General features: G+C 43.3%; 3 protein-coding genes and 1 non-coding gene across 9 annotated transcripts; 1 reads left to right on the top strand and 3 right to left on the bottom strand.

Moving 5' to 3' along the window:
• Positions 1 to 2: 2 nt before the first annotated feature.
• Positions 3 to 11,094, bottom strand: LOC148901750 (heterogeneous nuclear ribonucleoprotein U-like protein 2). The gene is made up of 12 exons (XM_088989733.1): positions 10,776 to 11,094; positions 9,281 to 9,560; positions 9,030 to 9,106; positions 8,718 to 8,954; positions 7,522 to 7,634; positions 6,683 to 6,949; positions 4,754 to 4,876; positions 4,572 to 4,673; positions 3,691 to 3,859; positions 3,407 to 3,622; positions 290 to 321; positions 3 to 208 (listed from the first exon to the last, which is right to left on the bottom strand). Exons 1-10 carry the CDS (start codon positions 10,948 to 10,950, stop codon positions 3,420 to 3,422), a joined length of 1,746 nt encoding a protein of 581 aa, XP_088845859.1. The 5' UTR covers positions 10,951 to 11,094; the 3' UTR covers positions 3 to 208; positions 290 to 321; positions 3,407 to 3,419.
• A 1,924-nt stretch (positions 11,095 to 13,018) lies between these two features.
• LOC148901751 (transmembrane protein 179) lies at positions 13,019 to 16,676 on the bottom strand. The gene is made up of 4 exons (XM_088989746.1): positions 16,052 to 16,676; positions 14,676 to 14,813; positions 14,522 to 14,600; positions 13,019 to 14,116 (listed from the first exon to the last, which is right to left on the bottom strand). The coding sequence occupies exons 1-4, from the start codon at positions 16,381 to 16,383 to the stop codon at positions 13,931 to 13,933; spliced, it is 735 nt and encodes a 244-aa protein (XP_088845872.1). The 5' UTR covers positions 16,384 to 16,676; the 3' UTR covers positions 13,019 to 13,930.
• A 45-nt stretch (positions 16,677 to 16,721) lies between these two features.
• Positions 16,722 to 23,277, top strand: hs6st2 (heparan sulfate 6-O-sulfotransferase 2). 6 transcript variants are annotated; one of them, XM_088989742.1, is made up of 4 exons: positions 16,724 to 19,081; positions 20,053 to 20,179; positions 20,282 to 20,520; positions 21,690 to 23,277. In XM_088989742.1, the coding sequence occupies exons 1-4, from the start codon at positions 18,819 to 18,821 to the stop codon at positions 22,501 to 22,503; spliced, it is 1,443 nt and encodes a 480-aa protein (XP_088845868.1). In that variant the 5' UTR covers positions 16,724 to 18,818; the 3' UTR covers positions 22,504 to 23,277. The 6 variants fall into 6 exon arrangements, with proteins under 6 accessions (XP_088845866.1, XP_088845868.1, XP_088845865.1 ...); XM_088989740.1 differs by having other exon boundaries at positions 16,722 to 19,081; positions 20,053 to 20,520; positions 21,693 to 23,277; XM_088989739.1 differs by having other exon boundaries at positions 16,725 to 19,081; positions 20,053 to 20,520.
• Positions 17,917 to 17,989, bottom strand: trnaf-gaa (transfer RNA phenylalanine (anticodon GAA)). Its single transcript has one exon. It is a non-coding gene; the product is annotated as a tRNA-Phe (tRNA).
• Positions 23,278 to 26,232: the final 2,955 nt, after the last annotated feature.

Below are 26,232 nucleotides of genomic sequence, written 5' to 3' on the forward strand. Positions count from 1 at the left end.
TGGATTTGCCTTTATTAGTCTCACAGATTCCACATTGCGTTATTAAAAAACAAATTAATACTTAAAAAATAAAAATTACAGTTTTGTCCTGAAATATTTCAATGCTGATCCAGCCTGACTGACTGACTGATTGTCCATATCCTGTTCATCAGTATCCGTCATGAACACTGGGATAATAAAAGGCTTGGTCATGACAAGGTAGTGCCCCCTGTGAAACATAGGACAACATAAAATCAGTTCTGATTGTGTGCTTTTTAAATCTGGTGGTGCTAAATTGATATGTACTTACATGCTGGCCCCAGCACTGCATGTTATTTCAGCCTTGAGGAAAAGGCAGAAATGTAATTTTACAACATGAACTGCACATTATGGACAAATGTATTTAAATATTCCCCTTTGCAGCTCCCATCCACCTTTCTAAAATATATTCAGTGATTAATATTAAGGCCGAGTTTAAACTTCCTCATTCTGAATTTACATTACTTTTAAGCTGTTTGCGAGTCTTCTCGGTAAGAAAATGAATGGAAATGCCAAAGGGTTTTGAATAACTTTTTGCGACGAAGTCAGTTGTGTGCATTTTCTTCGGGCATGTTGATATTTCTGTGTTACACTCCATAAAAGCTGCATTAATCAGAAGACCCATAGATTCACCTATTTCCAACCACTACATCCCACACCTCAATGTTTTTAAATCAGGGGTGCTCACACTTTTTCAGCACACGAGCTACTTATAAAAACAACCAGGTCAAAATGATCTAACCACTACAAAAATGCAAAACATAATTATTTTCAAATGTTTTAAGGATTCTTTGTATGTACAATGTATGTTGATGTACCTTACATAACTGAATAAGCCAATATTGCACAACACACATCATAACTACATATACATAATATAATAAATAACTATTAACATTATTTGTAATTACCTGAGTTTACTTTGATGACTTGCACTGAATTGAATCAGCCAGGGATGCAAAGTCCGGACAGTAGCTGCTGACAGCCAGCCTCAAGCACATTTCCAAATGTTCATCAGTCATGGTGTAACGGTATTTGGACTTAATGATCTTCATGTAGGAAAAGGCTGACTCACATAAATAAGTGGAGCCGAATAATGCAGTCAAGGAGGTAGCACATTTCCTCATGTTGAGCATTTTAGCGCATAACGCTTGTTGGTGGATTATGCAATGGTAATTCAAGAAGTCTGCTTGCACTTGGCAATACGCATTTTGAAAATGACATCGTGAAGAAAAAGTCCACCTCCCATTCCGTATGAAAGTAGTGTTTTTGCCTTCTTACTTGGTCCAGCTTTCTCACTCATTTTGATCACCATAACGTTTTAGCAAGGTCTTAAAATCTGAGGTAATTCGCTGACTAGCTTGTAAATTTTGATGCGCTTAGCGCCGTTGTTTACGCATGCGCGGCGACCTAAAGGTCAAAATTTAGTTGTCATCTGAATGGTTGCCCTGTATGTCAATCAAGTGACGGGACGTTTGATAGGCTGACAAATGTTTTTTTTACTGTCACGCTGCGATCGACCAGTACTACCTCCGCGATCGACCAGTAGATCGCGATCGACGTAATGAGCACCCCTGTTTTAAATGATATTTTCCCCCAAGAATTGTTGGGGTTTTGCTCCCCCAATGCATTTATAATGGACATACAGTAAATTACATGCAGATTTTTGCTATTCACAGAATGGTCTTGTCCCAATTTCCCCACGAATAGTAAGTGTCCCTCTCCATGAGTCGTCACCTTAACGTGGTGGAGGGGTTTGTGTGTCCCAATGATCCTAGGAGCTATGCTAGGTTGTCTGGGGCTTTATGCCCCTGGCAGGGTCACCCATGGCAAACAGGTCCTGGGTGAGGGACCAGACAAAGTACGACTCAAAAGACCCCATATGAAGAGAAATATAAATGGATTTGGTCACCGGGGCCCCTCTCTGGAGCCAGGCCTGGAGATGAGGCTCGTCGGCGAGCGCCTGGTGGCCGGGCCTACACCCATGGGGCCCGGTCGGTCTCTGCCCGAAGAGGAAACGTGGGTCCCCCTTCTCAAGGGCTCACCACCCATGGTAGGGTCCAGAGGTCTCGGGTGCATTGTGAGCTGGGCGGCAGCCAAAGGCGGGGACCCTGGCAGTGCGACCCTCGACTGCAGAAGCTAGCTCTTGGGACGTGGAACGTCACCTCACTTACAGGGAAGGAGCCCGAGCTGGTGCACGAGGTCGAAAAGTTCCGACTAGACATAGTTGGGTTTGCCTCCATACACAGCCTTGGTTCCGGTACCAGCCCTCTCGAGAGGGGTTGGACTCTCTTCCACTCCGGAGTTGCCCACGGTGAGAGGCGTAGAGCAGGTGTCGGCATACTTATTGCCCCCCCGACTCGCCGCCTGTACATTGGGATTCACCCCAGTAGACGAAAGAGTTGCTTCCCTCCGCCTTCAGGTGGGGGGACGGGTTCTGACTGTTGTCTGTGCATATGCACCAAACAGCAGTTCAGTGTACCCATCATTTTTGGAGACCTTAGGGGGTGTGTTGGAGAGCACTCCCCCTGGGGACTCCCTTGTTTTGCTGGGTGATTACAATGCTCATGTGGGCAATGACAGTGAGACGTGGAGGGGCGTGATTGGGAGAAACGGCCCCCCTGATCAGAACAGGAGTGGTGTTTTGTTATTGGACATATCAAACATAAGGGTGTCCATATGTGCACGTGGCACCAGGACACCCTTGGTCGCAGTTCGATGATTGACTTTGTAGTTGTATCATCGGATTTGCGGCCTCATGTTTTGGACACTCGAGTGAAGAGAGGGGCGGAGCTGTCAACTGATCACCACCTGGTGGTGAGTAGGCTCTGTTGGTGGGGGAAGATGCCAGTCCGACCTGGCAGACCCAAACGTGTTGTGAGGGTTTGTTGCGAACGTCTGGCGGAATCCCCTGTCAGAAGAAGTTTGGGGGACATTGAGTCCGAATGGACCATGTTCCGTCCCTCCCTTGCTGAGGCGGCAAATCGGAGTTGTGGCCGTAAGGTGCTTGGTGCCTGTCGTGGCAACCCTCGTACTCGCTGGTGGACACCAGTAGTAAGGGATGCCGTAAAGCTGAAGGAGTCCTATCGGGCCTATATGGCCTGTGGGACCCCTGAGACAGCTGACAAGTATCGATTAGCCAAGCGGAATGCAGCCTCGGTAGTCACCGAGGCAAAAACACAGGCATGGGCTTCCAGTTGTTACATTGTTGTTTTTTTAACTCTTCTGATATTCCATGTGAGTTTGTGTTACTTCGGGGTTGAGCTGGCGTGAATGGCTGCCGCTGCTCACCCGCAAAAAATAAAATTATTATCTCTAGACTGTAAAGTGTCCTTGAGAGTTTTGCATGGCAAATAAAATGTTTTATTATTTTTAGTATTATACGTACTTTTCATTCCACTTCACCTTATCCAGTGAGGTGGTTCGTGTGGTCGTTTCTTCAGCAAACACTTCTTCGGTTTCTCCGGTTTGGTAACAGGAGGCAGTAGCCGTCGTGCCTCATCTTTATACTCCCGAAGCAGCGTCCATGCCTCATCTTGCTCTAGCTCCACATAGCGTAATTCATCCAAGACGTCGCCCAGCTGATCGGGAAGACGGCAGCTGACTAGAAAGGAGGATTGGGAACATTTTGGAAAAGCTATTTTGTCAAGACTGCTGCAAATCCAGGCACACCTTGAAGTTTGAGCAGAGCAGTCTCGGGAATGGTCTCGCCGTCTTTTTGGCGCTCCGACAGTCGTCTTTTCCACTCATCTGCTGAGGGAAAAAGCACCACTGCAGTACGCCGTCCAAAGCCAGAGAACAGCTGCAGCTTGTAATGCTGCGCAGAGAAGAGAGTGTTGCACTGCAAACAAACAAACACCCACAAGGGAATATTGCAATATTCCAAAAAAACAACATGGACATTGTGATATTCCCAAATGTTATTGATTGTGATGCAACCGAATCAAAGTGTATTTGTAGAAGATGTAATGTAAATATACAGTATATAAATAATATTGCAGAATGTAACTGAATTTTATGCTTCATTTAGTAATACATTAAACAAAGCTTTACTTTAAACAACATTTGTTAAAAGTAGAAAACCAATAGAAACTACATTTGGAGGATTTCTCGGCAAAAATAAACCTTTGACCGCGCTGTATTAGGATAAATGCAAACAAAATGGATTCAAGGTATATATCTATTCACTGTCAGGTATTTAAAATATTAAAAAAATTGAGCACAACTAAAAAAAAGGTTTTTGAATTCTTTTCTTTTTTTGATGTGCAGAATCAAACAATTTAATACATTAGTTGAAGAGGTTGTTAGCTAAAAAAGAAAACAGAGAAAATAATTAAATCAAAAAATGAAACTTTTTGTGGGAAAAAATAGATCGCTACAGATTAATTTCAAATACACATGATCCCAAAATGTTCACTAAAAATAAACAAAGAAGTCAGACTATTATAACTCATTTTTCGTGAATATAAAAGTGAAAAGTTGTATCAGGACCTGAGATCAAGGAGATCCGCTGAGCACCCAACCTCTACATTTGTTTCAAACCGAACCCTTACCTGGTCCAGGATGTAGTTGCCTGGTGTGTGAGCGGCCATTTTTATTAACTCAGTCAGACACTGGGTGGACTGCTGTAGCCGGCGCTCCCTTGTACCCTCGCCCTAAAACGCACAATTGTACATGTTTGAGTCACTTGAAGGACACTTGTGATGAGTGCGCAACGTGTTGGTTTTAGACTGACCATCATGCATGACAGAAGCTCCTCCGTGCCCAGCAGTTTGTAGTTTTTCTTTGGGTGCTGCTGAATGTGCGCTCTGGCCCAGTGGCTCTTGCCGGAACCAGGAAGACCCACCATTAACAATACCTACACAGACGCAGATGGAAGCACAGAAAAAGATCAGAGCGCTGCCGTGAAAATCAAAATAAGGGAAGTAATAAGTGCCCTCCAAATGTTTTTGCAAATGGTCTAAAACAAAATGATCTCACAAAATTTTAACATTATTTCAGACTCATCATACATTACTTTTTTGAACAAATAAACCACACTTAAAGGACAACCGACATCACTTTTTTGTTTCCTAATTGACATCAGAAAAACGTTTTTTTTTTTTGTCAAATGCAAAATGCTAATAACAATGACTTAAAGTGTCCAAAAACTACTTCAAATTGAACCCGGAAGTGGCCAGTTTCAGAAGGTCCCGTCCCCTTGTTCGTGGTGTCACCCCAAGACGTCTTGCCTTGCTGGAGAATCAAAACAATGGCTTCAGATTCGGAAAAGATGCTTTCTTGTTACTCATCCAGTTATGAATATGCTTCAAATAGTTCTGAAGAGGAAAGCATACATGTTTGCAATTGATTAAAGAATTTATTCCGGTCATTTTGATGCATCTGGAGAGAAATGTAGTGACAAACTCTTTCGTACTCACAGTACTCCAAAAAAAGGCAGAAGAGGGCGACAAAGCTCCGTGTAAATTGTCTCCTGGGACGTTTTGAAAGCGAACATCAAATACACTGTAGAAGTCTTGGCGCAACACACGATTTACCATCGCGTTATTTATGTGTTCTCCTTCAAGTTTCGCCATCAACACGGATCTACACGAAGTTTTCAGACCAAACAAAGTACCGCAAAATGCATTGAGGTGGTGGGGCTTTCTCGGTGAGGGGCATTCCTTCAGTGACGTAGGGTGAGGACTCGTCACCAACTCAAAAACAAGACTTCCGGAATATTCAGCGCGAGTCTTAAAACGTAAAATATAGCTATATGCGGTGGAATCTTTGTAAAATACGCTCAGTAGAAGTCATTTGAAGCGATTTTACAAATTATGGACACAACTTGTCCGGAGACGTCGGTTGTCCTTGAAGTGTGTTTCTTGGATACCAAACTCTACACAGGCCTGTTGAAATGCCACATATGCATGATACGAATAAAATGGGACAAAGATATATCAAATACCTCAAATAGACAAATACCTCTTTCACCATGATTGAAAAACAAAAGAAATACTTGAAAGAGAGAACATTAAAATAAACAACGGAGGGTAAGGGAACAGCTACTAAAATATTTGGACTTTCGAAACAACTTAATTCATTCACGGCCAGACGATGTGCAAAAATGTGTCCACTCCAGTGCCAGGGTTTTTGTCATTTTCACTCAAATTTCAGGACCCACAGAATATTGAGTTTTAGTACTAGATGAACATTCAATGCATTGTAAGAAACCTTAGAATCTCTTCTTTCATCAGAAAAAAAGTTAATTCCTAATTTATATATGTCTGGAATAATATGAGGTGCAAGCGGGGGCGGCTGTACAATGGGCAAATGCTGCCCCAACAATCCAAATTAAACATTGTGTTTTTATCTGTGTTTTTTGTTAACTAAATAATTATATCAATATATCTTCATAATGCCAGTGATGCAAGTATCTGTTTACATAATTATAATCATGGTGAAAGAGGTATTGGTCAAATCACGGGTGGAAAAAGTTTAAAATGATATATATTTGTCCCATTTTATTCGTATCACACATATGTGGCATTTCAACAGGGGTGTGTAGATTATAATTCCATACATTTTGAAATAATAATCTGCAAATCCCAAAAAGATGGTGGAAGACTATTTTCCAAAAGGTGCGCACTGCAAGGTTTCTAGTAATCTATTGCCTGAAATTCACCTCACTTTGTGCTTTGGAGCTTGGTGGAGATACATTACGATGCCTCAGCAGGGCGGAGAGTTCTGCCAGTGTGGTGAAGCCCGGGGGAACGGGGTACCAGGGAGGAGCCGTGGGGTCCAAAAGGAAGCGAACCGCACAGCTTTTACAGATCACATGAGGGTACAGAGCACGGCCTGCAAGTTCGACAGCTTCCAGGGAAAAGGCCACGCCCAGAAAACGGCCATTTTTGTGGAAGGAGAGTTGAACGCCACCATCCGTGGAGAAAGACTGTGGGATGACATCAATCCGGATTAGTGCACCGTAATCCTTCATACTCGGGCTGGGAAATTAATCAATACCAAAGTCAGTGTTGCCAACTTTGTCATTTAGTTGCTATATTTAAAGACTTTCCGAACCTCTAATTAAAAAAAAAAAGTTGACTTAAACTGTACAACTCTACAGTTAGGGCCATGACAACGCTTATCCTCACAAGGGTCGCAGGTATGTTGGAGCCTATCCCAGCTGTCTTCAGGCAGTATGTGTAGTGGTGATGGAGCACGTGTTTTCATATGCTTTGCTGTTGAATTTTTTTCTGTGGAAGTTGAAGTTTGGGAAACAATTTGAAACTTCAAAAGCTTGTTTAACATCTGAAGAAATAAAACAAACACCAAAAGATAAAAAGAAAACAAAAAGCAACACTTGTTTTGAATTGGTTGTCATTCGAGGACAGTAACTTGTTTTTTAATTGTCAGTTGCGGAGTCTCGCCTTTCAAAAAAAGCTCAAGATGTTATAAATGGGTATGGGTACACCCCACCTACGTTTGTGGAGCGAGAGAAATTTCAAGGCTCAAGTGACTCACAGCATAGCAACCGATGATGTCACCTTCACAATATGGTTCTCCAAACTCTTCTTCTCTCCCACATGTCACTCTTCTTGCACGTCCATCATAAGCGAAAGAAAACGCATCTTCACCTGAAGACAGAAAGAAAATGTGTTTCCGAACTGGTATGTCATTTGCTTTCTGAAGGAACTCAAATTCAATACTACATGTACTATGTTTTACATAACTTAAGAAACATACCTCTTTTCAAATAGAACTAGCTTAGTTATCCCTTGTATATGAAACCTTAATGATAATGCTCATGTATTTTGTTTTTCTACTTTCATTCCTTTCATCACTTTGCTGCTGTGAAATGTAAATTTCTCCACTGTGAAACTAATAAAGGCAAATCCATCCATTCATCCATTTTCCGTACCGCTTATTCCTCATTAGGGTCGCGGGGGTGCTGAAGCCAATCCCAGCTGTCTTCGGGCACGAGGCGGGGGACACCCTGAATTGGTTGCCAGCCAATCACAGGGCACACAAGGAAAAACAACAGTCACTCTCACACACACCTAGGAAGAATTTGGAGTCTTCAATCTGCCTGCCATGCATGTCTTTTTGGAATGTGGGAGGAAACCGGAGGACCCGGAGAAAACCCACGCGAATCCAATCCAATTAAGCTATCATTTTAGAAATGTTTCTCCCTGATTTGGAGATCCCATGATAATTGTCTCTGAAATATTTGACGATTTAAAATAAATCTTTAAGACTGTATGAATAAAATTCAAGGATTTCAATGCATTTTGTCGCTTCTTTCATGAATCAACACTTCTGGTCTCATGTCTGTAATGTCTGCATTATTAAACAATTATTAAACTGTTGACTATTGCTTGAGAACCAATTCCACTTGCATTCCTGGACACATGAACTGTCTAAGAAGTGTTGTAAAATTCTGTAAGAGCTGTGTGGTTTTATGGCAGTTAAGATACCTTTGAGTATGCCTGTTTTGTCAAAATGGATAGTTGTAATGGTTAGTTAGTTAGTACAGAAGGCATTGGCCAGTTGGGAACATACGCTTGCTCTATATACACTCTATAAAGGCCATTGTATTTATTGCATCTATCTTGCGTTTGTGAAATAATCACACAATAACATTTATAAAATACAGCAGATAATTTTTGAGTGATAAACTAAAACTGACGGTCACAATCATTTTGACAATAAACTCTTACCCAGCAGTAGGGATGTCTGGACCAAGGACCAGCCTATCCGCATCCCGTAGGACTGGTTGCTGCCATCTGACTGAGAGCTCAATAACCTCCTTTCAAGCCTCACTTCGAAGCCCACCCTGCCATGTGACACACCATGGGTGAGCCTGCATCCAGACCATAGGAGAGGAAATCTGTCCCAGAATCGTGGCTGGCCGCATGCGCCGTCGGGGCCCACTTGGAAATGCAGGTGACTGTCGTCTAAGTGAAAATAGAATAGTATTAATGAGACAATATTATCATAAAAGGTGTTTGAAAATGTGTGTAAATACTCACATGAATTCAATTTGAGCGTATCTTCATCTTCCTCTTTTGCCTCATCTTGCTCCAATGGACCTTGTGGTAGTTTGGCTCTGGTGAACAATAATAACATGTTCAATTACACCCACTCTGTAAAATTTGATTTTCAAAAATCAAACAGAGTATCTCATGACTACAAGACAGTCCAAAAGTTCCAAAAGTGCTCCTTTTAAAATCAAATACACTGTACTGACAACTCAACCATAGATGTTCAACTTCCCCATTACCTTTTATATCGTATCTCCTCTTTAAACTCATAAAACGCTCGTCCTCGCTCCTCCTCTGCCGGTTGCACCCTGGTCCTCTCGGCTTGACAGTCATCAACATTGAGTAACGGACACCTTGGGATGTCTTCAGTTTCTGTCTGCGTGGAGGAATCAGAAAACTCTCGGGTCCGATCTGCTGGTCCACACAGTAGCGTGACACTGGCTGGCTCTGGGTGGGAAGTAGACAGAAGTCGGGAAGAGGAGGTGGAGGCCACCACCAAATCCGGGGTCTTTGCGATACCTGACAGGGGTGGGGGAGAGGGTGGAAGTGAAGTCGGAGGAAAAAGAGTGTGCACAGAAGAACTCTATACAATAGTACCAAATGCAGTGTTCTTCCGCATATTCACAAAATAAAAGAGCGGTTGATTTTTCTCTTTTCTTACGAGTTCTGTATTACATTTTAAACTATCATAACTTTCTTAATTTTTTGGCAGATCATAACGACTAAGGTACCATTGGAAAGCTTTTGAAAATCTAAACAAGGACAGAAAACACAAGAAAAGCTTCAAAATATAAATTTGCAAATATCAACGATCGAATGCAGGCAGATTTACCACTTCTAATGAGTTATAAAAATACAATTTACTCACCCTTATAAACTTTAGTGTTAGCAAAAAGAGCGTAAAACTCAATCAATCGCGGTGGAATATAGGTCACTGTGGTGTACCTACAAAATGGTCATCGGCACAGATACATGAATATTTTCCTTCATCGCTTTCACCGACTTCGGATCCAGGAGGGGAGCCCTGTTGCGTCACACGCGTGTATGATTATGAAGTGCGCCTTTCAACCCTTTCATGTCTTTCAATTCCTTGATCTCCTTGATGTGCGTCTCACCCTGACGCATAGCACACGCTTGAAAATTGTATAAAAGGAGCTGTCGCGGGACAGAGAGATTGGGGCGAACCACGGGGCAGAATCATCTCAGACTCATCTCGGACTCACAGACTCAAAGAGATTTGCAAAGCCCCATACAAAGAGTTGTATAAAAAGAAACATCAAACTCTTTAAGAGTTTGATGGTTCTCTTTATTTGTAAGTAGGTTCGTTGTCAGATCTCCCAGGCAGGTGACGCGCAGAGCTTGATCGCGGCGTGGAGGCGAGCAAGTCGTGCCGTGATGTCCGTCCGACGCCCGGCGTGAGCCGGGCGCCTGTACGGGGCTTTGCAAATCTCTTTGAGTCTGTGAGTCCGAGATGAGTCTGAGATGATTCTGCCCCGTGGTTCGCCCCATCTCTCTGTCCCGCGACAGCTCTTTTTATACAATTTGCAAGCGTGTGCTATGCATCAGGGTGATACGCACATCAAGGAGATCAAGGAATTGAAAGACATGAAAGTGTTGAAAGGCGCACTTCAAAATCATACACGCGTGTGACGCAACATACCTACAAAATGGTCATCGGCACAGATACATGAATATTTTACATAAATCGGTGATAATTAAAGAGAGGCGAATTACTTTGTTGTTGAACGTCCTGTTCACGTAAGTTCTCTCTTTGACCGCCGTTGTTATCCAGTAAAGACCATAAACGCTCCACAAGTTCTGCTTTCAGCCCCTGGCTGTCCAAACCGGCTCGGTTCAGCCTCGACCGCAGCTCGGCCACTTTAAACTTCTTGATGTCCGATAATTTCATCGTTACAAGCTTGTAAAGTGGAGTTGGAATTATGCCGTTTTAACTTTATTTGTGTGGGGAAAACAAAACAAAAATAAAACTAAAGAGATTTGACGATCTTCTTTTCCTTTCGGCTTTTCCCTTCAAGGGGTCGATGTTACACCAAAATAAAGGTTCAATGTGGAGCCTCCGCACCTGATTGGTTGACATGAGCTCCCCGACTTCCTCGTCCTTCAGGTCGAACAGATTGAACAAGTTTGAAATGTTTCCTGCCCCTATGCGGTTATAAAACTAACTACGTCTCGAATGTGTTGTGAATTTCTTTCATCTATTCTATTCGAACGAATGAATGAATAAAATATATTTTCATAAACACGGTAGCAGTGCTTAATGTACTTATTCTAAAGTTGGAAAGAAAAACACTGTGTAAGATGTCTTTAAAGTAGAAGTGTATAATATTTTTCCTAATTGTGTTTTGTTGCTTCTCATTTCTTTATTGAATGCTTACTCTGATGCTGATTACTCTGACTGATGATTTTGTAACATTTCACTTTCTTAAAATGATTTAATAAAAAAATAACAAAAGCAATAATTTCACTGTGTCTCTTATAAATATGACCGTCACCTTTTGAAATTGAACTACCAAAATAGACATTTTCAACGATATTCAAATTTGTTGGTATGACAAATCTTTTAATAATTACTATTATTTAAATAAATACAATTGAACTTGAGTAAACTCTTGACCTTGGATGTTGTGCTGTTTACAATATAAATGTAAAGAAAACACAAAAATATTTGAAAAACCATATTTTCGATGGATCACAAAAAAATGACAAGTTGTCAATTTTAGGTATATGTTCTCTATAAATCAAAAAGAAAAACCACATTTCTTTTAAAATAAAATCCTTATTTGATGATAACATTGAAAAACCTGGAGCATTCTGGAACACAAACAAATACAAGAGGTAGAAACTACACATTGGTGGTTATTATTTACTAAGTTAGAATGTACAAAAAATGACGAACTGCTTTCTTCAGATTTCTCACTCCACTGTCTCTTTGTCATCACAAGTTCAACTTTGCATCATTTGTTACTCAACAAAATTGGTGTGTGCAGACCTGTCCAGGTTCCACACAAACTTCAACATGGACAGTTTCATCTGTGACATCATTTACAGTGGTGGCATCCACACCAACAGTATCAATATTATTAAAAAAAAACTTCATTGGCAGACACATGGACAGTTGTGCTTTTTTGTTGTTGTCACATGACGAAACAACTACGAGGGTGAGGGGAGAGGCTTCATGTGCACACAGTTAGACTGTTTCACTGTACATGCTCAGTCACTCTCACCACTTCACATGGTCTACTGCAAAAGCATCGGAGTGCTACGTCTGAACAGTTGGACATCACGCCACACAATTTCTTCCATGACAAGAAGATAAAAAGTGCAAACTCTTCCTTAAACAAACATGCACATTACATATAATGTAGACACGTGATAGGAACATCATTATCATTCTATAGGTAGTGACATCACAAGCTCAAGAATGATGATGATGTCGTAATATGCTACGCAAATTCAAAGGATAGGTAAACATAAGAAAACACTGTTGGCATGATTGAAGACATTTACCGGTAATTCGACCACTTGGACTGTGGGACTTTACATCAGCTGTGATCGCAAAGTGCCCCCGCCTACAGCATATGGTGCTGTTTTTAATGTTTAAATACACTGCTTTTTATATTTAATACACCACAACAATTCACTGACAAAATAAAAAAAAACGTGTAGAATATTATAATAATAATAATATGTCATACAGGGACATATAGAGCCCCACAAAATGTGCTTGGCAACAAGTGGCCAGGCAAATACTCTACCCGGCAAGGAAAAAGAATTTGAGCAATTCTTTCCATTGAGATTGCCATGCCATTTCTAATGTTTTACAATGAATTACATAATTTGTTCATTTTAAAAAAATATATATATATATATATATATATATATATATATATATATATATATATATATATATATATATATATATATATATATATATATATATATATTAGAATTATATATCTGTGTATACTGCTACAATGATCCAGAGATAAGTGATTCTCCAAATCCAAGCAGAGCTACATCAATGTAACAATACATTATTGTACATAGAAACAAACAGGACCATATAATGAAATTTGATGGGCTTTTTCACACATGATATATACAAAAAAGAAACCTGTCAGCTTCCTTTAAGGCAGGGGTCGGGAACCTATGGCTCGCGAGCCATATATGGCTCTTTTGATGATTGCATATGGCTCGCCGATAAAACTAAAATATGTATTTAATTTTTCGTTTCGTTTCATTTCCCGTTGGGGCGGCAGTTGGCGGAAAGCGCAATTTTGATTGGATGACACTGACCTACAATTGCCAAAAGCGCCATGTTAATTGGATGATAGTGGCCGTCATGTTGAAACAGGTAAACGCCCCTTTGAGCCCAACTAGTGCACTTCAGCGTGAATGCCCCGGAGCATTAGAGGAGAGAAAATGTTCTGATTCTAATTTGCAATGAAACAATACCATCGATGAAACAGTCGAATGTCAGTGACATTTTAACAAGCCCCACGTTAACGTTAGCATCGACACACTTCTGCGAGAAGTCGATTGCAGATAGCAAGTGCGGAAGATTATGAGCCGTGTGCAGGCGAGCTAGCAGTAACTTCGCCTCTGGACCGGCAAATTGAATATCATTCCGATCGTTTTCCTGGATTTTTACCGAACACGAGGAACGGAAAACCATCCATGTTAAGTGAGTACTATCATAAAGTTATTTTAAATAATGCATTCTGATATTTTGTTGAAAAGTGGCCGCGCGTGTGTGCGTGTGCGCGCGCACGCGAGCGTTTGCTGAAAAACATTTCTAAATATTTTACTTTTATGGCTCTCTTAGTCAAAAAGGTTCCCGACCCCTGCTTTAAGGTCTCCTTAGAAAGTCAGACCATGATGGTGGGAGTTTCTGGGGAAGACGGAGGAGTCGATGGGGAGCCTTCGGACTGGGCATCCCTCAGAAGAAGTTCCTTTTCTCGCAGGAGGCACGGCCCATTATGCGAATGGTACAGACGCATGAAGGCCAAGGTAGACTGGAGCAACCACAAAAGCGTCACAAACCACAGCGAAGCCTGAGCACAAAGACAAGACTCACTCAAATATGGGGTAATCCCGTATGAGTCAAACTCGGATTAACGAGAAAAAAAAAACGGGCAATTTGGGGAAAATCTAGGACAGAGTTTATAGTACTAAATGCCCTAATTCTGTTAAATAGCCGGGTTAAGATTGTTTTGGCAAATTGCTTGAGTCTTGGTTACATTCAGTTGGCAACTGGTGGAGCTGAATTTAAATCATGTTTAGCATACTTGCTGTCGTAGTTTATGGGGTTTATATTTGTGACAAATTACTGTAGTTGAATTTAGATATCACAGTTGCATAGTTTTCATTTTGTTTAACTTGCAAAACTTGCAGCTCCCATCTTCAGCAGTGAAATGCCCCACTTGGATCCCCCATTTTAGTTCAGTGAGTGCCCTTACCTGCGCCAGACTGAGCTCCGTGTAGAAGGAAGATGTGTCCACATCAAGATATAGCGGAACTGATTGGGACGCCGCGCAGCTGGACCCCATGAAATGAAAATGATCTTCAGTTTTAGCAAATAACAATAGTAAAACACTAAAGTATGAGACCCACCTAAAAGGTTCCGTGTTATTGTTGGTCACTGTGTCGCACCATGAGGCTAGGCCCAGGGACAAGATGACGCTAGCGCCACCCGACAGAAACAGCATACACACACTCAGCAGCACCGTCAAGAAGGATGAAAATAAAGTGCTGCACAAGAAATGTTCACAAGAGAATTTGATGAAAACTTAAAACAATATATTAGGGTGAAAAAATATCGACGAAATTATTTTGTACCAATTGCAAGCCAACATATCATAATTGAATACCCACATACAAGTAACTGTATGTATGGAAAATATGCCAATCTAACAATTTCATGCAACAACCAGACTACATGGAAATGTCAACACAAGGATAATGGTAATTTATGTATAGTGACATGGCTACTGCATGCACCACATGCACAAATCTGCCAGTTGATCTCAAACTAAACTCTTAGTACTTAAATATGCATAAATTATATGCAATAAATCTTTGTGTCATAATAAATAGATTTTTTTTCCACTGCAAATGACAAGTGTACAAAACAAATGGGGAAAAATCCTCCATATTGGCTTGGGGTCAATTAAAAATCATCAATACATTGTGAAGTATCATCACCAAAGTCTGACATCCACGCATCTTCTTTTCCTTTCGGCTTTTCCCTTCAAGGGGTCGCCACAGCGAATCAGTAACCTCCATCTTCAGACGTATGATACGCATGTTTGTTTTGGCCCAGCTTTTACGTCAGATGCCCTTCCTGACACAACCCTCTGTATTTATCCGGGCTTGGGACCAGCACAAGAAGACTTATGTCCCTTTGTGGCTACAGAACAAGCAACTCGCTCAGTAAAAGGCTCCCAAACACAAAATGGTAATAATATTTTTATTTTATTTTACAACATATACAGACATGTTCCCTCAGCTAAAAGACTAACATATAATAACATATGATCATAGATTAAATTCACTTGCTAAAATATGAGTTTTGCCCCTTGTTGAACTTTAACATCATTAATTTATCGTTTCAAAGCAACTTTATTTCCATAAAAATTTAACTTTTTATCCAAAAATCATGCCTTTGCTCTTGGAAAGATTGAAAATGTTTGAAAAACAAGACTATATTATCACAGCAATACATAAATAAATAAGTGGAAACAGTGTTGGCGTGCTGTCTGTCCTGTGAGGGTGAAAATTGTGCTCTTCAGATGTTACTTGAGCAACTTGCAACACTTAAAAAATGCAACACAAGCATGTTCGGTGCAATGTAGTATATTTCATCACTTGCACTACTCCTGTAACATTTCCCTCATATCTGGGTCACTGCGAAGTGTGGCAGTTACCATAATCCCTTATAGCTCGCAAACGCGTGTTGTTTATTCATGTGGTGTGTTGCGTCCACTAACTCGTCATGCCGTCCGTGGAGGTAGAAGAGACATCTCCATCCCTGTGCTGCTCCGTACAGCACCGTAAAAATCCCCACGAAGGTAGCGAACTGGCATGCCGCCGGCGGTCCCCACTGCTGGACAAAAAGGCGTGCGACGCCCCCTGCCTCCCGCACACCAGGCTCCGGTTGCAGGCCACCTTCTGTCCTCCAGTAGCCGCTAGAGAAGAGAGCGCATCGGCCTTTGAACGCAGAGCCGTTAAGGGCCATCGGGACGACCACCAGCAACCCCGCCGCCATGGAGAGGGCGTGCACGGCGCAGTGAGTAAGCAATAGTCGCCGGTCCAACTCCATGGTAGAAGGGGAGGCCAGTCGTAATGTTTTAAAACGAAATGCAGCGAACCGAAATCAGCACATCTCAGTGCGTGTTGTTTAGAAAAGGCTTACAAAATAAGCACGTTTGGCCATTAGTTTCAGAGCAAGGGCGGAGACCCGACGATTCGGCTTAGTCAGTTCAACATTTCAACTGTTACGCAAGTACAACGTGCAAAGGCATAAACAGACACAGCAGACAGCCCACTCGGATACATTTAAGATGTCAATCGAGCAGAAGTTTACATTATCCACAAAGGTCGAATATGTTTCAATCACTTAGAATATAAAAACACTCACCATCATCATTAAGGCAACGTAAACTATTTAGACCTGTTGGGTTAAAGCTCGGCAAAACTGTGTGAAATAGCCTAACCCAGTATTGGGTCCTCAAGGAACCAACCATCCATCCATCCATTTTCCATACCGCTTATTCCTCATGAGGGTCGCGGAGGGTGCTGGAGCCAATCCCAATGCTGGGTTATTCATACCGAGCACTTTGGGTTGGGCCAAGATTTCCAACGTAGGGTCATAGTAACCCATACAGACAAGGAAACGCTGCCAATAAATGTCTCAATAATATCAGTCTCTCTGTGGATTCCCCTGTTAGTAAAAAGTTGGAGTTACTGTTTTAATAATAACAGACCAAGTCCAAAATCTTGTGGTGCTAATAGACTGAGAATTAAATGACAGCCCGGTCACCCCTTCTTCAAGGTGTCTTTATAAAATCGGGGGAGGGGGGGGGGGAGCAAAAACAAATTATTTCAACAAAATACATCATACTGTCGACATTAATTGCTTCGACTCATCAGAGATTACATTTATTATTTGCATTCATGGACAGACTAAAAATAAAAATGTACCAAACACATGAAATGCACGTACACATAATACAATTCTAGAGTCACTACTGTAAAGATATTTTATGTATATAATTATCTGGTAACCAATGGCCAGAAGCAAGTCCATGACACTTCCCATATGATGTTTGAGCGTGCCATGACCTATATTTTCCCCATTTTGTTTGTGTGGATCATCCTCCTTTGTATAGACAATCTTTGACATGTGTCCCACCAGTGACGTACGCTCTGACGTTTCAAGAATAGTCATTCGGAGCGATAATTTAAATGTACGTATTTCACGGAACGATGCACAACAGCACTGGGAGCAATATTATATTAACATTATTGGTTAATTTTTAAGGGCACCAAGGGATGATGTTTTGTAGAAAAAAAAACGTTCACAAAACTAAATAATGTACAGTTTTTTTTCACCACAATGTATGGATGGATAAACAAATAAAACTGTTGTAATTTAAAGGACAACCGACCTGACTTTTTGGTTTCCTAACTGACATCAGAAAAACGTTTTATAGCATCTAAAATACCCAAATGACGCAGTATATTTTTAGTCAAATGCAAAACACAAATAAAATGATTTAAAGTGTACTTCAATTTGAAACCAGAAGTGGACTGTTTCAGAAAGTCCCGCCCCCATGGTCGTGGTGTATCAAAATGCCGAAACCCGGGATCGAACCAGGGACCTTTAGATCTTCAGTCTAACGCTCTCCCAACTGAGCTATTTCGGCTCATGACGTTTGACGTTATATAATTATATAAATAATATTATTAATACATTATATTGACCCTTCTATTCCTTTCGGCTTTTCCTTTCAAGGGGTCGCTACTGCGAATCAGAGAAGTCCCTATCCCAAAACCTCAACTAGCTCGAAAAATGTCTTTGGTTGTGCACCACTGCCAATCTTCTTTTCCTTTTGGCTTTTCCCTTCAAGGGGTCGCCACAGCGAATCAGTGTCCACCATCTTCAGAGGTTTGATTTGCATGTTTGTTTTGGCCAAGCTTTTACGTCGGATGCCCTTCCTGACACAACACTCTGTATTTATGCGAGCTTGGGACCGGCACAAGAAGACACTGGCTTATGTCCCCTTGTGGCTACAGAACAAGCAACTCTATGAATTTAATAAAGATGGAGATGTTCGGTAAAAGGTTGTCCACTATATACACGCATGAAAAAAACCAACATGTCGTGTTTTTGTGGCGTCACCGGTGCGCACCGCCGCTTTAATGCCTTTCAAATCTATGATCTCCTTGATGTGCGTCTCACCCTGACGCATATCACACGCTTGAAAATGGTATAAAAGCAGCTGTCGTGGGACAGAGAGAATCAGACTCATCTCGGACTCAGACAGACACACCGCTCGCAGAGACCTGCTCAGCATCGCACGGAGTTTCACAGCACGACTTGCTCGACTCCACGCCACGATCAAGGTCTGCGCGTCACCTGCCTGGGAGATCTGACAACGAACCTACTTACAAATAAAGAGAAACATCAAACTCTTTATTGGCGAGCCAGCCAGGAGCATTTTCCCCTCCTCCTCAGCCCAATCAACTCTCCGAATGGAAAGAGACCAGATTTCCGCCGTCTCCCTCAACCCCCCCCCCCCTCCTCCTTGGCACACGACATGGAGCTCTGGTTCCAAGTGGTTGACTCCCAATTCGTCAACCGTGGAGGCCACCAAATTCCACTATGCGATCGCTGCCCTCACTCCGGAGTTGGCTGGCCGTGTGCGGCGAGTCATCTTCGGTCCTCCGGCTGAAAATCCTTACTCTGCCCTGAAACAGGAAATCCTGAGGCAGACCACCCTCACGGAACACAAGAGGTACGCAGCCTTGAGGCATGACGTCGAGCTGGGGGACAGCCGGCCCTCCCAGCTCCTGCAACGCCTCGAGACGGTGGAAAAACAACATATCGTCGTGTTTTCATTCTGTTTGTGTCCACACCGCCCATTTCGAACGTACGATGGCGCCATTTCACGACAAAATCAGCGCAGAGGCTTCTGGGAAGAAAGGTCAGAAATCGGTCGTTGGTGACTCAAGAACCCCATTTAGTTTATGGCGACCAAGAAATCGTGACTTGATGAATTGAACGAACACTACAACTTGATGATGATGGTGCTGATATATTTGTTTGTCATTCGTGTTTTCGGTGGCGGATGAAATTCTCATGTGGTGTTTCTTCGACGAGGCTAAGAAACGTTAGCCACCGACCTCGCTGTGGGATTCGTTGTTATTGTTTGGTGGTGTCGTTATTTTTCCCCGTGGATCTAAAGAGTGCGCACCTGTGACGCCACAGATCCACGAGTGTGGATTTTTCCTCCAGGACAACGAAGAGGCAAGGCGTTTTCAGCCGTTCTTTGATTCAATGACACGAGTGTCCGTGGAAACTACGTACAAATTGAAACACGCGCTGCAAGGCATGGGCAAAATTCAGTGAAGCGTATATATGTTTTTTTGGAAAGCACAAACTAAATTGTCTTGTTCACCTCGTCAAGGTGATCTATTTAACATCCAAGACATTTACTCTGTTTCTGCTTTCTGTATCTTTGGCCTGTCCTGGGATTTTTCTTGAGAAAAATGATTTACGTTTCTCTGCTTTTTGCCCTGACGCTTTGTCGTTGCGTTGTGGGGACTGCTTAGTTCGCTTATTCGAGCTGTTTCACATGAGTGATGTTCTTCTGCTCGCCCCTTAAAAAATGGATGACAAGTCCATCAGCCAACACAAGCTGCTGGTGGTCCTGCTCATGGCGTTGATCTTTGGTGTCATCATGATCCAGTATGTTTGTCCGAGTAGGACCGAGTGCCAAATGCTCCACCAGTTTGGGTCCTGGCTCCATATGGCTGGCACCGCAGATTCCCGAAATGGTGGTGGTGACATCCGAGAAAAACGGGATCCATACATTGCAGAAGATGGCGCCTTAGTACGCTTTATCCCTCGCTTCCACTTCACAAAGGCAGACCTGAACCGTGCTGTGGACTTCAACATAAAGGGAGATGATGTCATTGTATTTCTACATATCCAGAAGACAGGCGGCACCACATTCGGCCGACATCTAGTGCGGAACATCCAGCTGGAGCGGCCGTGCGACTGCCACGCTGGCCAAAAGAAGTGTACCTGCTACCGTCCGGGCAAGAAAGAAACGTGGCTCTTCTCCAGGTTCTCCACCGGCTGGAGCTGCGGCCTCCACGCTGACTGGACTGAGCTGACACGCTGTGTCCCATCGCGGATGGATTCCCAGGAGGTGCCCAAAACTGTACTGAGGTAGACTGAGGAATCCGCTCATATAATACAATGCTGTTCTAGTATTGGTACAGTGAATATGAAAAGCTTTGACACCCCAGCTCATAAACTAGGTTTTGAGATGTTAAAAAAAGAGACCACAATAAATTCCTTCCAAAAAAAATCAAATTCTATTTTATGACATATATTGCAACTCTGTTGGAAAAACAAATTTAAATCTTTCAGATTGGCAAACAAAAACACGCATGAGTCGGTTGCATTTTTATTACCCCTTTGGGGTAGGAGTTATAGTCTAAAGGATTTAGAAAAATAGACACACAAAAAAAAAGATACATTGGTTATCAATTTCATTTATGGTTGTTACACACCGACCTTTATCTGAGGATTAGTCACGCCAAGAGCTTCCCAAAATTCTACCAAATAAATGTGATATAAACCACAAAGCTGATTGCAAAAAAATAACATTTGTAGTTTTATCACATCCACCTTCAAATGCCCTTACCCTCATTAGGGTCACAGGCATGCCGGAGCCTATCCCGGCTGTCTTCGGTGAGAGGCAAGGTCCACCCTGAACTGGTTGCCAGCTGATGGCACACATAGGACGAACAATCATTTGCTCATAATCATTGAGAGTGTTCGATTAATCTGCCGTGCATGTTTTTTTGGAATGTGGGAGTAAACCATGGGACAATCCATGCTTGCAAAGAAGGCCGAAGCTAGAATCAAACTCTGCCCTGTGATGTGGAATTTGTTCACTGGTCGATTACTGTCCGCCCTTACCTGAAACAACGATATGGAAATATTTAGATTGCAATCAAACAATTTAATCACAATAAAATACATACGAAATATACTGCACATAACATTGCGATCGATGCAATTGTGATGTTGAATTGAATTTGATTACTTGTTCAGACCTCCCACTGTCTGCCAAATAATTTCAGCAGTTATTTGTGTTTCACAAGTGTAACAAACAGGTAGCCCTTGGTTTAAAAAAATCAGAATCAGAAAACCTTTATTCGTCCCTCAATGGGGAAATTTGCAGTTGTTGAATGTCAAATGTCACCAAAAGTTGGTGACATTTGCTTTCAATAACCCACCGGTGTGAGTGTGAATGGTTGTCTCTACTAATAAGAAAATAGATGGATGGAGAATATCCTAAGTAAGGCTTGACTTTCTCCTCTCTCCAGTAGGAACTATTACTACATAACCATCCTGAGAGACCCGGTGTTACGCTACCTCAGCGAGTGGCGTCACGTCCAGCGCGGCGCCACCTGGAAGGCTTCCCTGCACGTGTGCGACGGCCGCTCACCGACATTGTCCGAGCTGCCCAGCTGCTACGCAGGTGACGACTGGTCTGGCTGTTCCCTGCAGGAGTTCACCGACTGCCCTTACAATCTGGCCAACAACCGACAGACACGCATGCTGGCCGACCTGAGCTTGGTTGGCTGCTACAACGTCTCGACCATGAATGAGGACGAGCGCTGGGCCGTGCTGCTTGAGAGCGCCAAACGGAACCTGCGTGGCATGGCCTTCTATGGCCTGACTGAGTACCAGCGCAAAACCCAGTATCTGTTCGAGCGCACCTTCGATTTGGCTTTCATCGCTCCCTTCACGCAGATCAATGGCACGAGGGCTTCCGGCGTGGACGTGCCCGCTGAGACTGAGCGCAAAATCCGTCGACTCAACCGCTGGGACGTGGAACTCTACGAGTACGCCCGAGATCTCTTCCTACAACGTTTCCAATTTGCACGGCAGCGGGAGCGCAAACAGGCCAGGGAGAGGCGGCAACAGGAGAGGAGGCGACGCCGAGGAAGGCTCGCCACCAAGCAAGCACACCAGCAGAAGATGACCGTGGCACCCCTTGTGACTGAAAATTACTCGCTAGAACTTGTTGAGGAAAACAGGGATGTGGATTCTGACGCTCTCCTTCCAGACTGGTGGCAAATGGATGAAAGCGGTACCATGGAGGACTACATGGACAATGTAGAGCAGTGGAAATGATTTTTCTCTCTCATGCTACAATTCATGCCTCACTCTAATGATCTGATGTGTTTGGAGTTGGAAGAACTTGAAGCAACTACACCAGGAACCTCTACAGAAAATGTTTGTTTGTTTGTTTATAATTGCAAATGTCATTAGTGCTAAAAATAACAGTCCCATGATTTTCACTTACTGTAATTTGTTTACATTACCACCATTTTATGTTTTAAATATGTTCGTTATGTTATTAAGTCAGCGTTCGAGGAACCACAGTATGCAAATTACTGAATAATGTGATAGTGGGAATTTGTGTCTTTCTGTTCTCACATTTTATTCATTTCATTTTATCTCGATGTCTTAATAATCACAGTGTTCGACTACTACAACCTTTACTTTAAATCAGTCAACTAAAAGGCAATATTGTTCAAGTTCGGCTGGCTCTTGTGGAAAAAAAAGTACTGCATTTCATTGATTGGTGACAAGATGAATATCTAATTTTATGAACAGTATTTAATTTTTATATTGACTGAAAATGCTTTGGTTTGTCCTCACTGAGATGCTGCTTTCCCCTGTATTTTTCCCACTTTAATGAACAATGTATTATTTTAAAAACATTACCATTTCAGCTGTTTCAAGGTGTCTGAACTTGTTCAAAATCTTAAATGGTCTTTTTGTAACACAAACAGAAGATACCTCAGTTTTTAGTGTCAGTAATATGTGCGTTAAATTATGTGAATGTTGCAACGTAGTTTTTCTTGTCTTTTTTTTAATATACAAAACCTATTCAACACCTGACTATTGTAACTTTCTTTCATTACCGTCGACGTCAGAAAGCACCAAGTGAGCATGTGCAACTCTTCTCGATTCGTCAAATGCACCAATACCCCCATTAATAATTGGCTAGAAAAATCTAATGGCATACTGTCCCACCAAAAAAGTCAGACTAAACATACTGTGCTATGATATAGCAATGGTTTAATCAGTCCATATAAAAAATCTGTTTGTTTAATTTGACCCAAAGCTATTCCTTTGTTTGATTGGCAACAGGTAGATTGAGCTTTTACTTATTTTGCCTGTGACCTAAATCCCACTGGCATAGATAGATGAAATATAGACTATCGAGTAAATTAATAAATGACGATAACAGAAGTGAGCAATTCATTTTGCAAAGGGACCACAATGAAAAATTGGAACACCTGCCGAGGCCCAAGCCAGCATGGTAAACTCAACTTTGTCTATACATTTTTTTATTAGAAAAATCATTTTTAATTGTTTGAACCAAATCTTTTTTGTGTTGATATGGTTTGTAATTTTAGCATTATAATATACAAATCAGAAATCGAGATATAAGTAGTCATTAAAATTACGTCTTCACGGTTTCAATTCGAGATTAAATATCAAATTATACTCATAATAACGATCCAATAAATATTTAAACCACCAATTATGCACAACATCTTCGTCTGTAGATTTATGTAGATTTGCGTACAATATCAGACAAATCTTGGCCCACTTATCGGCACCGTGCAGCAAATAGGAATGTTCCATCCATCCATCTTCTGCCGCTTATCCGGGGTCGGGTCGCTGGGGCAGCAGCTTCAGTAGGGAAGCCCAGACTTCCCTCTCCCCAGCCACTTCTAGCTCGTCCTGGCGGATCCCGAGGCGTTCCCATGCCAGCTGGGAGACATAGTCTCTCCAGCGTGTTCTGGGTCGTCCCCAGGGTCTCCTGCCAGTGGGGCATGCCCGGAACACCTCACGAGAGAGGCGTCCCAGGGGCATCCTAATCAGATGCCCCAGCCACCTCATCTGGCTCCTCTCGATGTGGAGGAGAAGCGGCTTGACTTTGAGCCCCTCCCGGATGACCGAGCTTCTCACCTTATCTCTAAGGGAGAGCCCGGACACCCGACGGAGAAAGCTCATTTTGGCCGCTTGCATCCGGGATCTCGTTCTTTCGGACACAACCCATAGCTCGTGACCATAGATGAGGGTTGGGACATAGATCGACCGGTAGATTGAGAGCTTTGCTTTTTGGCTCAGCTCCTTCTTCACCACGACAGATCGGTACAAAGTCCGCATCACGGCAGACGCCGCACCGATCCGCCTGTCGACCTCTCGCTCCCTTACACCCTCACTCGTGAACAAGACACCCAGATACTTAAACTCCTCCACTTGAGGCAAAATCTCCTCCCCGACCCGGAGAGGGCACTCCACCCTTTTCCGACTGAGAACCATTGTCTCAGATTTGGAGGTGCTGATTCTCATCGCAGCCGCTTCACATTCGGCTGCGAAACGCTCAAGCGAGAGTTGGAGAGCTCCACTTGAAGGCCCCAACAGTACAACATCATCTGCAAAAAGCAGAGATGCTATACTGAGGCCACCAAAACGGAAACCTTCAACGCTTCGGCTGCGCCTAGAAATTCTGTCCATAAAGGTTATGAACAGAATCTGTGACAAAGGGCAGCCTTGGCGGAGCCCAACCCTCACTGGAAACGATTCCGACTTACTGCCGGCAATGCGAACCAGACTATATGACATCGGTCATATAGGGACCGAACGGCCCGTATCAGCCGCTCCTGTACCCGATACTCCCGAAGTACCCTCCACAGAACTCCACGAGGGACACGGTCAAAAGCTTTCTCCAAGTCCACAAAACACATGTAGAGTGGTTGGGCGAATTCCCATGCGCCCTCGAGGACCCTGCTAAGGGTGTAGAGCTGGTCCACTGTTCAGCGGCCGGGACGAAACCCACACTGTTCCTCCTCAATCTGAGGCTCGACTTTCCGACGGACCCGCCCCTCTAGGACCCCTGAATAGACCTTTCCAGGGAGGCTGAGGAGTGTGATCCCTCTGTAGTTGGAACACACCCTCCGGTCCCCCTTTTTAAAAAGGGGGACCACCACCCCGGTCTGCCAATCCAGAGGCACTCTCCCCGATGACCACGCAATGTTGCAGAGGCGTGTCAGCCAGGACAGCCCCACAACATCCAGAGCCTTTAGGAACTCCGGTCGGATCTCATCCACCCCCGGGGCCTTGCCACCGAGGAGCTTTTTAACCACCTCGGTGACTACAGTCACAAGGATCGGAGGGCCCACCTCGGAGTCCCCAGACACTGCTTCCTCCAAGGAAGGCGTGTTGGTGGAGTTGAGGAGGTCTTCGAAGTACTCTGCCCACCGGTTCACGACGTCTCGAGTCAAAGTCAGCAGCGCCCCATTCTCACTGTACACAGTGTTAGTGGTGCACTGCTTTCCCCTCCTGAGACGCCGGATGGTGGACCAGAATTTCCTCGAAGCGGTCTGGAAGTCGGCTTCCATGGCCTCACCGAACTCTTCCCATGCCCATGTCTTTGCCTCGGCGACCACCGAGGCTGCATTCCGCTTGGCTAGTCAATACGTGTCAGCTCTCTCAGGAGTCCCACAGGCTATATAAGCCCGGTAGGACTCCTTCTTCAGCTTTACGGCATCCCTTACTACTGGTGTCCACCAGCGAGTACCGGGATTGCCGCCACGACAGGCACCAACCACCTTACGGCCGCAACTCTGATTTGCCGCCTCAGCAAGGGAGGTACGGAACATGATCCATTCGGACTCAATGTCCCCCACCTCCCCCGGGACATGTGTGTAGTTCTGCCGGAGGTGGGAGTTGAAACTCCTTCTGAGAGGGGATTCTGCCAGACGTTCCCAACAAACCCTCACAACACGTTTGGGTCTTCCAGGTCGGACTGGCATCTTCCCCCACCAACGGAGCCTACTC

This window comes from Hippocampus bargibanti, linkage group LG02, assembly GCF_051943395.1.
Source record: "Hippocampus bargibanti isolate YZ-2025 linkage group LG02, ASM5194339v1, whole genome shotgun sequence".
In the NCBI taxonomy this organism is placed as follows: domain Eukaryota; kingdom Metazoa; phylum Chordata; class Actinopteri; order Syngnathiformes; family Syngnathidae; genus Hippocampus; species Hippocampus bargibanti.

Excerpts from the sequence above, each read along its gene's own strand:
- LOC148901750 (XM_088989733.1), bottom strand. The coding sequence starts at position 10,950 with ATGAAATTATCGGACATCAAGAAGTTTAAAGTGGCCGAGCTGCGGTCG. Across the intron at positions 9,107-9,280 it reads GAGGAGATACGATATAAAAG|AGCCAAACTACCACAAGGTC; the intron begins GTAATGGGGAAG and ends ATTGTTCACCAG. Across the intron at positions 3,623-3,690 it reads TGCTCTGCTCAAACTTCAAG|TCAGCTGCCGTCTTCCCGAT; the intron begins GTGTGCCTGGAT and ends CCTCCTTTCTAG.
- LOC148901751 (XM_088989746.1), bottom strand. The coding sequence starts at position 16,383 with ATGGAGTTGGACCGGCGACTATTGCTTACTCACTGCGCCGTGCACGCC. Across the intron at positions 14,814-16,051 it reads CTCCACGGACGGCATGACGA|CACTTTATTTTCATCCTTCT; the intron begins GTTAGTGGACGC and ends TTTCTTGTGCAG. Across the intron at positions 14,117-14,521 it reads CGGAGCTCAGTCTGGCGCAG|GCTTCGCTGTGGTTTGTGAC; the intron begins GTAAGGGCACTC and ends CTTTGTGCTCAG.
- hs6st2 (XM_088989739.1), top strand. The coding sequence starts at position 18,819 with ATGGAAAGAGACCAGATTTCCGCCGTCTCCCTCAACCCCCCCCCCCCT. Across the intron at positions 19,082-20,052 it reads ACCCTCACGGAACACAAGAG|GACCGAGTGCCAAATGCTCC; the intron begins GTACGCAGCCTT and ends TTGTCCGAGTAG. Across the intron at positions 20,521-21,689 it reads GTGCCCAAAACTGTACTGAG|TAGGAACTATTACTACATAA; the intron begins GTAGACTGAGGA and ends TCCTCTCTCCAG.